General features: G+C 28.6%; 1 protein-coding gene across 1 annotated transcript in view; it reads left to right on the top strand.

Moving 5' to 3' along the window:
- Nucleotides 1-1,767: 1,767 nt before the first annotated feature.
- LOC119607169 (inversin) overlaps nt 1,768-15,838 on the top strand; it is a 64,388-nt gene continuing 50,317 nt past the window's right edge. Inside the window, exon 1 of the mRNA XM_037960974.1 lies at nt 1,768-1,883. Coding sequence (XP_037816902.1) covers nt 1,768-1,883 — 116 coding nt within the window. The remainder of the gene's footprint in view (nt 1,884-15,838) is intronic.

The following is a 15,838-nucleotide window of genomic DNA, read 5'->3' as shown; positions in this document are numbered from 1 at the left end:
CCACAGTAGCCATCAAAGAGATGAAGAAAAATAAACGACGCATAAAAACCTAATATTTTTCTTGCCATAACAAATAATCAAACAAATTGCAAATCCACTTTTTTCCCCTAACTCATCAGAATGCTGGTTTCCTAATACGAAAGTTATTAGAAAAATTTACCGAAAAGAAAAACTAAAATGTGAAAACAGAAGAGAAATAGAAAAAACTTGAAAATGAAGAGAATCAAAATGAAATAGGAGAAAAAGTTTTCATTTAATTAGAATAAATTCAATTAATAATCATGCAATTGGAAATCAGAAAAATAAGGAAATAACAAACAAACCAAAAAAAACTTGAATATAAATGAGTTGATCCTTAAAGTTGGGAATTGGAAATGTGTTTTTTTTTTTATTATTCATAATTAGAGTCAATTTAAAATTTTAAATTATTTAAAACAACATTTTGTATTTTAATGGAAAGGTGTTTAAAATATAACGGAAATGGTTAATTATAAATTATAAATAAGACTCTAAAGTTATAGGATAGAAAGTGAAATGAAAGAATATTCTTAACTGAGAAAATGCCAATAAATTTCTCTTAATTTTCCGTTTTCTGCAGGCTTTCTATTTTAAAGCCTATTATTAATCTCTTCATTTCTTATATTTTTAAAATCATATTTTATTAATAAAATTAAAATAGCGTTGTCGCGTTTTTTTTTTTTTTTTTTTTTTGTTTTCATTATTTTTTATGTCTGTTTTTTGCCGTTTGACGTTTATAAATTGTGGTCAAAAGTTTATGACAATCAGGGCGACAATATGTATGTAAAAACTGACAATGTTAAGAAACTAAATTCTTCTCTATAAAAGAAATTTCCGGAAAAATGGAAAACAAAAAACCAAAACTTGACATAAAACTCTATGTGTCAGCGACAAAAATTCATGTTAATATAAAATTACATCATTTCCATAGAGAAATTAGAAAATCGGGTCAAAATTGCATTTTTATATATTTATATTTATGTTAAAATAGCAAAATACTTCAGAGATATTTTTAAATTTACTAAAACTTATTTATAAAATTTCTTTTACTTTTTTAATAATATTGTAATTTGACATATTTAGAGTTTAGACAAAAGTACCATAAAGCTTATTTATAGGTGGTTTGGAATCTTTAAATCCCAGCTACTATTTACAGTTTGTTCCATAAAATTCGGTATATAAAAAGTCATATTATTAAAGAATTTCTAAAATACGTTATAATTAGTATTAATCATACGCCACACTGTACTCTACAAGAAGTTTTGGAAAAATTGCTGTTTATTCCAGTAATAGCTGTTGGAAATGGTGTTTTTTACACCCCGCTATTAAAATGAATGTTAAATATATGGTTGAATAAAAATATATATATATATAAAACGAAACAGCTTTACCCAAGTCAAAAGTGCAAAAAAAAGTGACGCATTTGCTTTTCATTTTCTAAATAAACAGCACTTAACGTTCTCTTCATTCATGTATACGGCCATTTCTTTAGCTGCTGTTGCTACTGCTACAACCGATGGTTTCATTTTTAACGCATTTTTTTACTATTATTATTTAACATTTCGACAGACAGACAAACAAACAAGCAAAGGAACAAACAATAATAAACTCTTAAAAAACAACAATGATGTTGACGACCATTTCGGTTTTAACAACCAAATGACATTCCAACATAAACACATACATACACCCGAAATAAAAACACTAAATCCCCAACCACATCTACAACAATAATTACATCAAAACAGAATGACAATATATTTGCAAACATTGGCCAACAACGTTAACAATCATCAACAACAACAGCAGCAATATGACAGTAAAAGATGGACAAAAACGACGAAAATATGTTGGTATGTCAGAATGTATGAATACAAAAGCCGACAATTTTTTTAACCAGAGATCAGTCTATACTTTTCAAAAATATTGAGCTGCGCAGAGTCCAAATCTATTTGAAGATATCTCGAAAAATGGCAAAGATATAATGGTGATTAATCCTTTATTTTAAAGTTGACAAATTGAACTATGAGATGACATAACAGACTGTCAAAATGTCTCAAATATGGCAAAAAGGGTGTTGCAGGTCCCGTGTTCCCCACCAAATACAAAGCATTAGAATAGCGTTATGGTTATTTGGCTTTTGGTTTAGCTGATTGACAATGCTTGGCGTATGATTTCTTCTCTTTGAATTAAATTTGATTTGAATGTAACAATTCGTTGCAGATCATCCATCGACTTTCAAAGTCTCTCGGCTTCAATTCTAATTTTTATTCTTTGTTTTGCTCAAAGTCAAGCACTTTTTTATGGGTTCCCAATGTTTTGGGGCCTCGTGTCATTTTTGCAAAAAAATTATTTATATCTCAGGCACATATCTTGCAAACCGTTCGGAATTTTGATTTACTCTGTGAGGCAAAGTTTTAGCTCTTGTCATAAAGAACAAAAATTGGGAATATTTAAAATCAAGAAAACTTCATTTTCATATTTTTCATTTCAAGAGGAAAGTTTTACATTGTTAAATTGTACTGCTTTTATTAACGACACCTGTACGTATACGTATTAATGATTTATAGATATTACAAATATTAAGTATACGTCCAGTAGTCCATGAAACATTTTTTAACGCGTAAAAAATCGACTTTTTTGTTTTGCGATTTTAAAGATTTTTTTTTTGGATTTTATATGTTCACAATTTTTGTTCTTTATGACAAGAGCCATAACTCAGAGATTAAATCAAAATTTCGAACGGTTTGCAATATATGAGCCTGAGAAAATTATCACATTTTTTGGAAATTAACACCGAGGACTCAAATATTTGGGGGCCCACGTAGCTTTACATATATATGTGGCCGTTTATGTGTTGCCAATCACTGCTTCACATACATACATATGAATGTACACGAATCCCTTGTTTTACACAATTTCGAAATGAAATAGAGATTTTTTTAATTTGAGACGAATGAAAGAATTTCATATTTTTTTATCGAACATTTTATTTTCCTTAAAAAATATGATTTATAGTTTTTCATTAAAAATTCTTTTGAATTCCATTTATTCTGGAACGAAAATATTGTGCAAAACTAGGGATAGGCGTATTTGTTTAAGTGTTAATGCATTAAACAAATGTTGAGTTTGAGTTTCATTATTTAGAACTTTTTGTTTAACATACAAAAACTAAAGTTATTGGGTTTGTGCTGATGTTTGTAACGCTCAATAATATTGGTCCTATACCCACTTTAAAGTATAGCAATCAGCTTAGAATCATTTTCTGAGTCGATTTAGCTATGTCCGTCCGTCTGTACGTCCATGTAAACTTTGTAATCAAACTACATGTCGCAATTTTGATGATAATTCAATGATGGCACATGATCTTCTATGGTACCGGAGACGAAACCTATTGAAAATTGTTAACATCGGTCCATTATTTCACCTAGCCCCCATACAACTGAACCCGACGAATAGGGCTTTTAAGTTGATAATTATGTTTAATATACTCTTATCTGGACAAAAATCTGCAAAACCAAGTTCTATACTAGCCTTAATGACTCTCATAAATTTTATAATTATAGGGTCTCATTTGACTCTAGCCCCTATAAAAAGCCCCTTCAAAGTTTGACTTAAATGTCCACAATTTTATTCAACAATAAATGGCTTAAGTATAATTCAAGGTAAGGTACAATTCAATTTAAATGCTTTATTATGAAAACTAAACAGGTGTAGGGTATTATATGGTCGGCCTCGCCCGACTATAATTTCTTACTTGTTATACCCTACACCACTTTAGTGGGGAGGGTATATTGGGTTTGTGCTGATGTTTGTAATGCACAACAATATTGGTCCTATACCCACCATAAAGTATACCAATCGACTTAGAATCATTTTCTGAGTCGATTTAGCTATGTCCGTCCGTCCGTCCATGTAAACCTTGTAATCAAACTACAGGTCGCAATTTTGAAGATACTTCAATGAAATTTGGTACATGATCTTCTATTTTCCCAGGGACGAAGCCTATTGAAAATGGTTAACATCGGTCCATTATTTCACCTAGCCCCCATTGATTGATTTTCTTCCTATGTTAAATCATATTGCGAATAATTTTTGATGATTAACGCTGCTTTACAACTATGAAGGTTTTTCTTGTTGTTTTCTTGTTGCGTCCTTATTAACTCGATGTTATGCATTGAATCATTTTTCCAGCATACTAACGATTATGTCCTGTTGACAATCTTAAAAAAAATATACAAAAAATAAGCAGGAAAAACATACTTCCTTTAATGCCTCCAAAACCTTTGTAGGATGGTTCAAGTTTTTCGAGAATTTCACTGATGGGAGGAGACTCCCTCTATACATACAAAATATTATTATGGCGGTATTGTGTTATGTTTCTGTTTAATACCCTCACCAACCAGACACCACAATGAAATGTTGTTTACAAAAAAACTCTGACTGTTGTTGTCATCATCATATATATATGATGGTTTGACATTTCACTCTAATGGCCATCAAGCGGTCTCAGTACTATTCTTCGCTGCCAGACAATAACGTTGCGAGAGATGCAAAATAAAGAAAATAATGGCATAAAACACTGTGTTACTGGCACCACCAGCAACAAGAGTAACAGAACTATGGCCAGTACAAGCAACAGCAACAGACACACCACCAGCAACAGTAATGTTGTAAAAATATCAGCAACATGCCGAGCTGACAACGTTCAACATGATTTTTCCTTTAAACGACGAAAATATCAAAAAAAAAAAAAAAAAAATACTGGTTCATCAAAATCAGCATTACAACAAAACTACAACCACTTCAACCAGTGCCACCTCCAAAATACACCATCGAAACCACTTGCTTTTAAATTCATTCATTCCCTTCTTTAGATATTTTTGTTATTGTTCCACACTTTCATTTACATTTCAGGGTTTTATTTTCTTTTTTTTTCTCCTACATTTTGGTACGCGTAAAGTTTCCTTAATCCAAAAGCATATTAAACCTTAAAACATCAACTACAACTCCATCTCCATATATTTGTCTATTTCAACAGCAGCATGAAGCATGAGTTTAGACATTAAAGTAAATTTTATTTTATCATATAAAGAAACTAAAGATTGAACATGTAGGAGGGAGTTGGTAGTCAAATTTAAAGATATTGCTATTGGGTTGGCAAATATCTCTAGTTGTTATCTTTAAAGAAAAAACAAAAGACTAAAAATTGAAGGAGAAAAACTTAAGATTAAACAAAGTTTTAGCTGTTTGTTTTTCTTGTTCTTGTGTCGTCTTTCCGGTAACTCATTAAATTTAGTAGTTTCCACAGAAGGATAAATCTTAATGACAACCATTAATCTTTAAGTACATTGCGCGCAAAGACAATGACAAAAAGAACGAAAGTAAGCACACTTTCGCTGCTGCTAGTGCTTTACTAAGTAAAGAATTGTAGGTGATGAAAACCAGATTTTAATACACATTTTAATTTGTTTCGAAATTGTCAATTCTTCTTTCAGTTTTTTGTTTTCATAATATTATTTAAGACAGTTGAAGAAAGAGTAAGAGGTAAAGATAGACAAAACCAGATAAAGGTCTAATTTGTCATTAAGACAAAATTAGAGCAGAGATTTTAAAACTAAATTAAACTATATATTTTTTTAATGAGGAGCAAAAGTAATGCGTAAAAATAAATTTAAATTTAAGAGATTTTATTCAAGCGAAATTTTTAATAATAGAATTCAGATATGATAAAATGATAAATTTCAAAACTAAATCTGGACGCTTTTTATAGAAAATCTTTTTTATACAGTTTTGATTAGTCATTTTCTTCAATAAAAAGTGTTTATGAGTCCCTAAACAAGCTTTTTTTTATAAAATATGGCTTGATAAGATTCTGCGTGATCAAGTGTTCATCGTACACAGAAAAAAATGGAATTCAAAATCAAACAAAAAATTCATAAAGCCAAGTATTTTTTTTACTAAAATAGGACCTATCACGAAATTCGTAAAATCAAGTACTCAAATTCGTAAATTCTTTATTGAAAAAATTTCAGGATTTTTCTTATTAAAATAATATACTATTTACGAAAAACATTAATAAATATTCACAACATTTCCAAACAATTATTTTACTGAAACAATAACAAAAGTTATTAGTATTTGTACTGAAGCTCAAGTAAATATGTTATCTGAAACAGTTAAATTATTTATTGTATTTTGGCAATAATAATAAGCAAAATTTTTTATTGAATCTATAAAAATTTTGTTAAAAAATATATACTAAATTTAAACAAAAATTTTACTAAAAAATTTAAAACTAAAATTTGTAAAAAATTACATATATACTTACAACATTTTTAAGAAAACGTTTATAATTCTAGAAACTATTATTTTGTACTGTGAAAACTGAAACACTTATACATTAAATGTTATAAACCAAATAAGAATTATATCAATTCATTTTAGTACATTCCAAAACTGGTTTTATTTTTGTATTCCATATGCTGACATAAAAATAAAACTCAAACAAAATCATTTATTGAATCAGTAAAAATATTTACTGAAAATTAAATTTATTTCAATAAAGTGTTTGTTAGAAAATATTTTCCTTCTGTGTGAACATCAAACAAATTCGTTATAAACCCAAATAAAAATATTTATAAAAATCGAAATTAAATTTAAGCAAACGATTGTTAAGAAAAAAAATGTGCATATTTTTTTCTGTGTACTTAAAACATGTTTTTAATAGATATGTTTTCATTCTATAGAGAAGAGTTTTTATTAGAGTCTAATAACAAGTTTTACATAGAAAGAAAAGTTGTTATCACAGTTAGATTTACGTTGAAGTTTTTATAAAATTCTGAGCGTCAAGAGAGCTTTCTGCCGTTATTTTCAGTAAACGGTGATAACACGTTTGCTTATTGTAACGATATTAAAGGAATAATGAATGCAATGAATTTTGAGTAGGAGTACACAGAGGGAAAAGGAAATATACACCCTGGTACCAAATTGACACCAAAGAGTTTACAATTTTTCAATAACATCCGTTGTCAAAGTATATATGTACAAACGTACGACAACACTATGCGTTGTCAACATTGCAACAATTCGTTGTCGAAATCTAAATTTTATACACATCCGTTGTCTAAATGTTAACGAACGTGGAAAGCTCACTATTGGCAAAGGATTGTTAGTCAATAGTGAGCTTACCACGTTTGTTAACATTTAGACAACGGATGTGTATAAAACTTAGATTTCGACAACGAATTGTTGCAATGTTGTCAACATTACATAGTGTTGTCGTACGTATTATATGGTATTGAAAAATTATAAACAGTTTGGTGTCAATTCGGTACCAGGCGTGTATATTTCTTTTTCCCTCTGCGTCGCGTTTATTTATTGATTCATCTAAGAAGAGTCTAAAAGCTGTACTTCTGCATTATGATAATATCAAAACCCCTATTCCCTATTCCTATGGAATGAATATCAAAGAAAGCTATGATTTAATAAAATTAATACTGGGCTCCGTAAAATATGAAGACCATAAGTGGCGAATCTGTTGTGACTTAAAAGTCGTTAGTTTCCTTTCAGGACTGATACGTTAAGTACGGATACTTTTTGTGCATTTATTCCAAAAACTAATGGAAGTTGAGAGCTAAGGGAACATTAGGAGAGCATCGTTCATCAAGCATTGGTACCAACTGAAAAAATTCTCTTAACCCCATTGCATATAAAACTTTGTTAAATGTCTAAATATAACAAGTGAATCAGCATTCAATTTTCTAAAAGCAATGTTTCCAAAATTAAGCGAAGCAAAGATTAAAGAAGGTATGTATGTATGTGTTCAAGTCGTTGTTATTGTTAAAAGCCTTAAAATTGTTTTCATGCCAACAGTTGTTATTATTGGTCCAGATATAAGAAAGCTTGATGAGTGGAAAAGCTTTAAAGTAGTGATATACACAAATCGCTCTCCAACTGCTCGAATATACGTAGACACCAAGCTTAGAGCTTTTGTAGAACTAGGCGTTCATATAGCAACAAAAATTCATTTTTTAAATTCCCAAAATAATCCATTTTGAGAACCAGTTGTCAACAGAATCTGATGTACATGGTGACAAATTTCATCAGATATGTGCACCCCTTGAAGAACGATATAAAGGCAAAAGCATTTGATCACTTATCTCTGAGATACGGTGGAGTTCATATAATCATAAAGTGGAATTGCATCGGTATAAAAAAGTGTAATTAGTGAAGAGATACTAGCGATTTTAGTTAATTTTGAACAAATTTTTTTTTTTCATGTTAAATTTTTACAAACTTTAAAATAAAATTCTTGATAAATTGATACTCCAATTAAGCTCTCTTTTGTTGTGTCTTATTTCTAACTTTCTGGTTGAATTTTCCGTTTTGTTCTATTCAAAGGCATATAGTAAAATTTTACGGATAATATTTTAACCCCTTAAGTCTCTGTTTTAATGGTGTTTTTGCTCTTTTTTAAAAGTAGCACAAAAAAGACCGATGTCTTGAGCAGTTATAGGGCTAATATATTCTGCAAAAATGTTCTTCGTAATATTCTACATAAATTTGCTGAACACATTTTATAACTAAAAAGTAAGGGCGTATAAAGGCGTATACTTAATATTTGTAATATCAATAAATAATTAACACGTATACGTTCAGGTGTCGGTAATAAAAACAGGGCAATTTTATAATGTAAAACATTGTAATTGAAATTAAAAAATGAACATGAAGTTTTATGAATTTATAAGTTCACAATTTTTATAACAAGAGCTACAACTTTGCCTCAGAGAATAAAATTCCGAACGGTTTGCAAGATATGAGTCCGAGAAAGTGATAACTTTTTTGCAAAAATGACGCCTCAAATCTTTGGGTCCCATAAAAGGGTGCATGACTTCGGGCAAAACCGGGAGACACTGTTTTTTTCGTTTTTAGCATGTTGTGATGTCCTTATATGGATATATTTCCATATAAGGATATATTTACATACTAGGCATAAAGAAAATTATAGAATTTTAAAAATTTAGAATTTAAAAAAGAGAATTATTTCTTTTCAAAATTCCAAGCATTAACATAATATTTTGCCCACCATGTGCTAAAGTGTGGAAAATCTCCAACCAATTGATTTATTATTCCTAAAAGACAAGATTTAAAAAAATCGGATATTTGATAACTAAATATGCTAAAATAGCATTATCCCACTCTCTCCTATAAATATATGTACGTATATGTGTATGTTTTTGTAATGTTAGTTATTGAACACTTTGGGTGTTTTAAAACTGTCAATTGAATGATAAAACTATAGCAAAATGTCGACTGAATTTAATTAATATCGTTATGGTTTTCTAGAAACTGATATTTTTATATTCCGTTTAGTGGCTTTATCATCTATACTATTAGCTATGCCATATACATATGTGTGTACATTTGTACATGTCTTAATGTTTGTGTCTTGAAAATGTACTAATGTGGTACTGAAAATCAGCTTCTAGAATACTTCAAGATGTAAAATAATATAAACATACTTATTCGAAGAAAATTTTTGATCAGACTCTGAGCAATTTCTTTAAAGAAAATTTTTGATCAAATTTTGTACAAATTTTTAATCGAGAAGTTTTAAGTGAGTTTAAGTGAGAAAAGTTTTAAGGACCTCCTTTATATATAAATATATGTTTGGGTTTATTAAAAAGTATACAGTTATGTAAATATTGAATATATCAAAAGATTTCTAGGAAAAGCACATACACAAAAACAGCTTAAAGTGATTAACATATGAATGCATATGAAAGATTTCCATTTCCCTATATAGGTATGTACTTGTATGTATAACCCCCCCTTCTCGTTTTAGGTTTTGTAGTATTTCTTTCTTAAAATAGATGTGCATAAATTAGATATTAAAATGTCAAGATGACATTAAAAGGACTATTAAGAGAAACACACATATATATTAAAAGGAGTTTATGAAATTTATAGTATATTTTTTTTTTTGCTATATTATATGGCATTTCCCTATATATGCTCCTCCCTTTAGTGGTACGTTGTTGGTGTTGTTGCTGTTTAGGACTTTTGCTGATGTTTGCCCTTTTTAGTTACTTGAAAGTATTCAATATTTAAATACAACATAGTTGAGGTAGATACAAATAAAGAGAAAGAACAAAAAGAATTTATTAGGGAAAATTCTTCTGCTACTACTTCTGCTTTTTAAGTTTTTGTTGCTGCTATTATTGTCAGTAAACATTTCTATTTGTAGTCTTTCCTTCCATTTCATTTTTCCGTTTCCTGTCTGTCTTTCATTTTTCGTTTATGTTTGTATAGCTTTGTTGCTGTTTGTGTTTGATTTTTACTTTCGTTTATATTTTGTAGTAGTTGTTGTTATTTTTCTTGTATTTTTTTTTTTGTTGCTCAACATTATGAAAATAACTTCCGTTGCAGGACAATGCAAAATAAGCATAAAAAACAATAGCAACTATAATAATGATAATACTGTTGTTGTAAAACATCTCTCACTTTTAATGTTTTTGTTATTGTATTTCTTGTCTGAAATATGTTCGCTATTGTTTTAGTTGTGGCGCATTTATTTATTTCGTTTTTTTTTTTTCTTACAATAAACTTTTTTCTAAACTGTCTGCTTGTTTTCCTGGTATTGTTGTTTTGTCATTAGCTTGTCAAGTCGCTTATAATTAAAACGGATGTAGTTCAACCGAGCATTAATCATTACATTGTGTTACTGAATGTGCAACATGTTTTTAAATGATTTAATCACATTTTCACAACTGACAATAGCAGCATTGAGTGACAGTTGAAAATCTCTATTTTTGTAGAAATTTAAAAGAAAATGGCTTCAATCGTTTATAAGGTACTAGCATACCCTGGGTGCTTCGCTACCCGAACCATAATTAAATACATACAAAATTTTGTTTACTTTTATAGAAAATTAAAATTGATTTTACGTTCAATATCACGTGAATAAGTTCGCATTCAGGAAAAAGCTTGTATTTTTAATTTCATTCGTTTAGCTTCCACATTATAAAAAATTTCGAAATTACTATTTGAAAAAATGTACTATAAAATACCTCTTATTAAATCAAAAATTTTATGTTTCTGTGTTCAAGATTATAGACAATTCAAAAAATATAATTTGATAAATGAAAAAGTATCAAAAGTCCCTTTCAGTAGATTCTGTTTTACTAAGGTAACTATATTTTAAATTTTATATTTCTATGTTCAAAAGTTCTCTCTTAAAGAATCTCATTCAATGAGGACTGTGTATGTTCAAAAATCATGTGCTTTGAATTTATATTATAGAACATACAAGGAATATCATTTGAAGAAAGAAAAAGTACCAAAAGTGGAATAAATTCTACCTTAGTGGAAAGTACTAATAAAAAGAGTACAATCTTTCCCCTTTCCGCTTAGAAATATACTTTTTTCAGAATTAAGTTTACAAAATTTTCCGTATTTAAATCTCCATATCACAGATAAAACTCAAACGATTCAAAACTGCATTCATTTGTTCCAGAAAAATTGTGCTTTCAAAAAGTACCAAACAATTTACTCCAATTTGGTCCTATATAGGCCTTAGTACTCGAATTCCAAAATAATATACCAATAGCTTATTTTGTGTAAGTAAATAAACTACTTTTTCAAATTTTATAAAAATTGGCTCAATGAGTTTGAATAAAATTAAATTTCCCGTTTTTCCCCTTTTTGGTACTTTTTTCCCCAGTGAAATAGCAAACATTTTGTTTCAACAGATATTACAGAGTAATAGGAATACTTCAATAAATCGAAAAAGTTTCCTTAATGTGCTAAAAAAATACCAGAAATACAGTTTTCTCCCTTTTACACCCAAAAAGGACCAAATTTTAAAAAAGTACGAGATAGGTGTCTCCTAATTTTGGGAGATATATTAAAAATGTTTACAAAAATGTTATTTTGTTTATTTGTTAAAAAGTTATAAAGGTCCAAAAAAGGTACCAAGATCACCTTTGTTACACATTTTCACCCCTTAAAAGTGCAAATTTCAAAAAAGTACCAGACACCCATCTGCTTATTTTAAGAGTAGATATATGTGCATTTAAAATTTTTCTTGTATCACTAATATTAGGGTAATGTTTTACCCGTTTTTTTCCCTTTTTTTCCCCTAAATGTACAAATTTCCTTAGTGGATCTACATAACCAAAAACACATCTACTGTCAAAATTTCATGCTTCTAGCTTCAGCAGTTTGGGCTGTGCGATGATGAATCAGTCAGTCAGTAACGCTACTCTTTTTTATATATATAGGAGATTGTAAACTCTAGACAAAATTATACAGTGAGTGCCAAGTGAAAGTATACTTCAGTAGTTTTATTTTATTTTAAGAATGCAAGCATTTTAAATCTCATTTGGCATTATGATTAATAACAAATAAATCCTTGTACTAGATGTAATTAAAGTAACAAGCAAAATTTACTGGTGTTTACTTACTTTTAGCGCTCATAGTTTAAATTATTTCTGTTTACATTACTTATTGTTTAAATGCCTTTTGAAAAGGTCTTTCCTATAGTTATTTATTTATAGAAACAAATATTTATTGTTCAAAATTTCTTTCCAGCGATCTTAGGAAACAGAATTATTGATTTTTAGAATATTTTAATAATTTTTTAATCGCAATATTTTAAAGTATTACAACAATCTTGTTGTTTGCTTAAATTATATTAAAAAGTTTCAACCTTTTGTTTTTGTTTACTCTACATTAAAGGCTCTTCAAAAGTTAACATTCATGTTTAACTGTAGCAGCCTTGCTAAAAGGATTTATGACAGCAGGTTACTGTTATACATACACACAAATAAAAAACTAATAACTTTCGAAATGATCAAATATTTGTTAAACTTCATGAAAATAACTACTGTTTTATATTCAGGCTATTCACAGTAAATAAAATGTTAGCAAAAATACGTTACCTTACATATAGAATTAGCAAAACACCTCACACACAGTTTTATTACATTATTAATGCTGCCAAAAATCCTTAACAAGCTTATGTTCTTGCTTTTTATAGCCTGCCTTAAATTACCCAAGTGTTTAACTCTCTTTAGTTGTTCAAATTTTTTTCCATATTAGTTTTTCAGCAATTCCCATTTGATTTATCAATACTTGTCACGCTATTTCGTACGAGTGTTTATTTTTAGTTTTGCAAATATTTTGGGTTATTTTTGTTTAAGTGTTTTTTTTTTTTCATTTTATGTTCATCAATTGATTTTAGCGCTAAAATATAAGGCATTCGTTTTTAATTTAGTTTCGCATGAACATTTGAACAATATTGTTCGTTTCATAGTAATTTGCAAAAAAAAAAGAATAATGTAACAAAACTGTACAAAAATAAAAAAAAAATTGTAAAATATTCCCTGTCAAGTTTGAAGTGTTTGCGCTAAAACTGAAAAATTGTTATTCTAGAAAAACAAACACTTACAATAATGTTAATATTTGTTAATTTGCAATGGGCAGTTTGTACAGCAGCTGCTGTGGCGGTAAGTGTTTAAAATAATAATGAGAAAATATATACCAATATTTTGTTCAAATAGTTGTAAAAAGAAGTGGTGTAGAAAATAAAGTGTGCCAGAGTAATAAATTTTTTGGAACATTATATAATGCTTGGTCTACAAAAAAAAAAAAAAAAAAAAAAAAAAAAAAAAAAAAAACTAGAGTTTTTACCATAAACTGTTCTGTAATTTTGACTATAATTAGTTCTATGTTCTTTACTATGGACTGGTCTGTCGTCCTGACTATAGACGGATCTATCGTTTTGACTAGACTAGACCTGACTATAGATTGGTCTATAGTCTTTACTAGTTATGGTCTGTAGTCTTGTCTACAGACTTGTCCATAGTTCTGTATAGTCTTGCCTATAGTCTTGACTTTAGAAGAGTCTTGACTATAAAAAAGTCTATAGTGTTGAATACTGAATAGTCTATAGATTAGTATATAGTCTCGACTATAGAATAGTCTATAGTTTTGACTATAGAATAGTCTATAGTCTTGAATATAAAATAGTCTATAGTCTTGACTATAGAATAGTCTATAGACTTGACTAAACAATAGTCCATAGTCTTGACTATAGAATAGTCTAAAGTTTTGGCTATAAAATAGTCTAAAATCTTGACTATAGAATAGTCTATAGTCTTAACTATAGAATAGTCTAAAGTCTTGACTATAAAATAGTCTATAGTGTCGACTATAGAATAGTTTATAGTCTCAACTATAGAATAGTCTATAGTCTTGAATATAAAATAGTCTATAGTCTTGACTGTAGAATAGTCTATAGTCTTGACTATAAAATAGTCTATAGACTTGACTATAGAATAGTCTAAAGTTTTGGCTATAAAATAGTCTAAAATTTTTACTATAGAATAGTCTATAGTCTTGACTATAGAATAGCCTATAGACTTAACTATAGAATAGTCTAAAGTCTTGACTATAGAATAGTCTATAGTCTTAACTATAGAATAGTCTAAAGTCTTGACTATAAAATAGTCTATAGTCTTGACTATAGAATAGTTTATAGTCTCAACTATAGAATAGTCTATAGTCTTGAATATAAAATAGTCTATAGTCTTGACTGTAGAATAGTCTATAGCTTTGACTATAAAATAGTCTATAGACTTGACTATAGAATAGTCTAAAGATTTGGCTATAAAATAGTCTAAAATTTTTACTATAGAATAGTCTATAGTCTTGACTATAGAATAGTCTATAGTCTTGACTATAGAATAGCCTATAGACTTAACTATAGAATAGTCTAAAGTCTTGACTATAGAATAGTCTGTAGTCTTGGCTATAGAATAGTGTATAGTCTTGATTATAGAATAGTCCATAGTCTTTATAATAGAATAGTCTATAGTCTTTATTATAGAATAGACTATAGACTAAAAGTTTATAGTCTATTCTATAGTCTATTCTATTTTTAAAGTTTTGGCTATAAAATAGTCTAAAATCTTGACTATAGAATAGTCTATAGTCTTAACTATAGAAAAGTCTAAAGTCTTGACGATAAAATAGTCTATAGTCTTGACTATAGAATAGTTTATAGTCTTAACTATAGAATAGTCTATAGTCTTGAAGATCCAATAGTCTATAGTCTTGAATATAGAATAGTCTAAAGTTTTGGCTATAAAATAGTCTAAAACCTTGACTATAGAATAGTCTATAGCCTTGATTATAGAATAGTCTATAGTCTTGTCTATAGAATAATCTATAGTCTTGACAACAGAATATACTCTAGCATTGACTATAGAATAGTCTATAGACTTGACTATAGAATAGTCTACAGTCTTGACTATAGAAACGTCTATAGTCTTAACTATAGAATAATCTATAGTCGTGACTATAGAATAGTCTATAGTTTTGGCTATAGACAGGTCTATAGTTTTGATTATAGGCAGGTCATAGACGTTATAGTCTACAGACATAGTTATAGTTATAGTCTTGGTTATAGAATAGTCTATTCTCTTGGCTATAGAACAGTCTATAGTCTTGACTATAGAATAGTCTAAAGTTTTGGCTATAAAATAGTCTAAAGTCTTGACTACAGAATAGTTTATAGTCTTGACTATGGAATAGTATATAGTCTTGACCTTAGTATAGTCTATAGTCTTGACTATAGAAAAGTTTATAGTCTTGACTATAGAATAGTTTATAGTCTTGACTATAGAATAGTCTATAGTCTTGAAAAACAGAATAGTCTATAGACTTGACTATGGAATAGTCTATAGTCTTTACTATAGAATAGTGTATAGTCTTGACTACAGAATAGTGTATAGTCTTGACTATAGTATAGTTT

This window comes from Lucilia sericata, unplaced genomic scaffold (genome assembly GCF_015586225.1).
Source record: "Lucilia sericata isolate MDLA Ls3-8-SP2 unplaced genomic scaffold, ASM1558622v1 Contig000666F_arrow, whole genome shotgun sequence".
Taxonomy (NCBI): Eukaryota; Metazoa; Arthropoda; class Insecta; order Diptera; family Calliphoridae; genus Lucilia; species Lucilia sericata.
The sequence above is the reverse complement of the archived record's forward strand: the minus strand, read 5'-3'. Positions and strand labels throughout refer to the sequence as shown.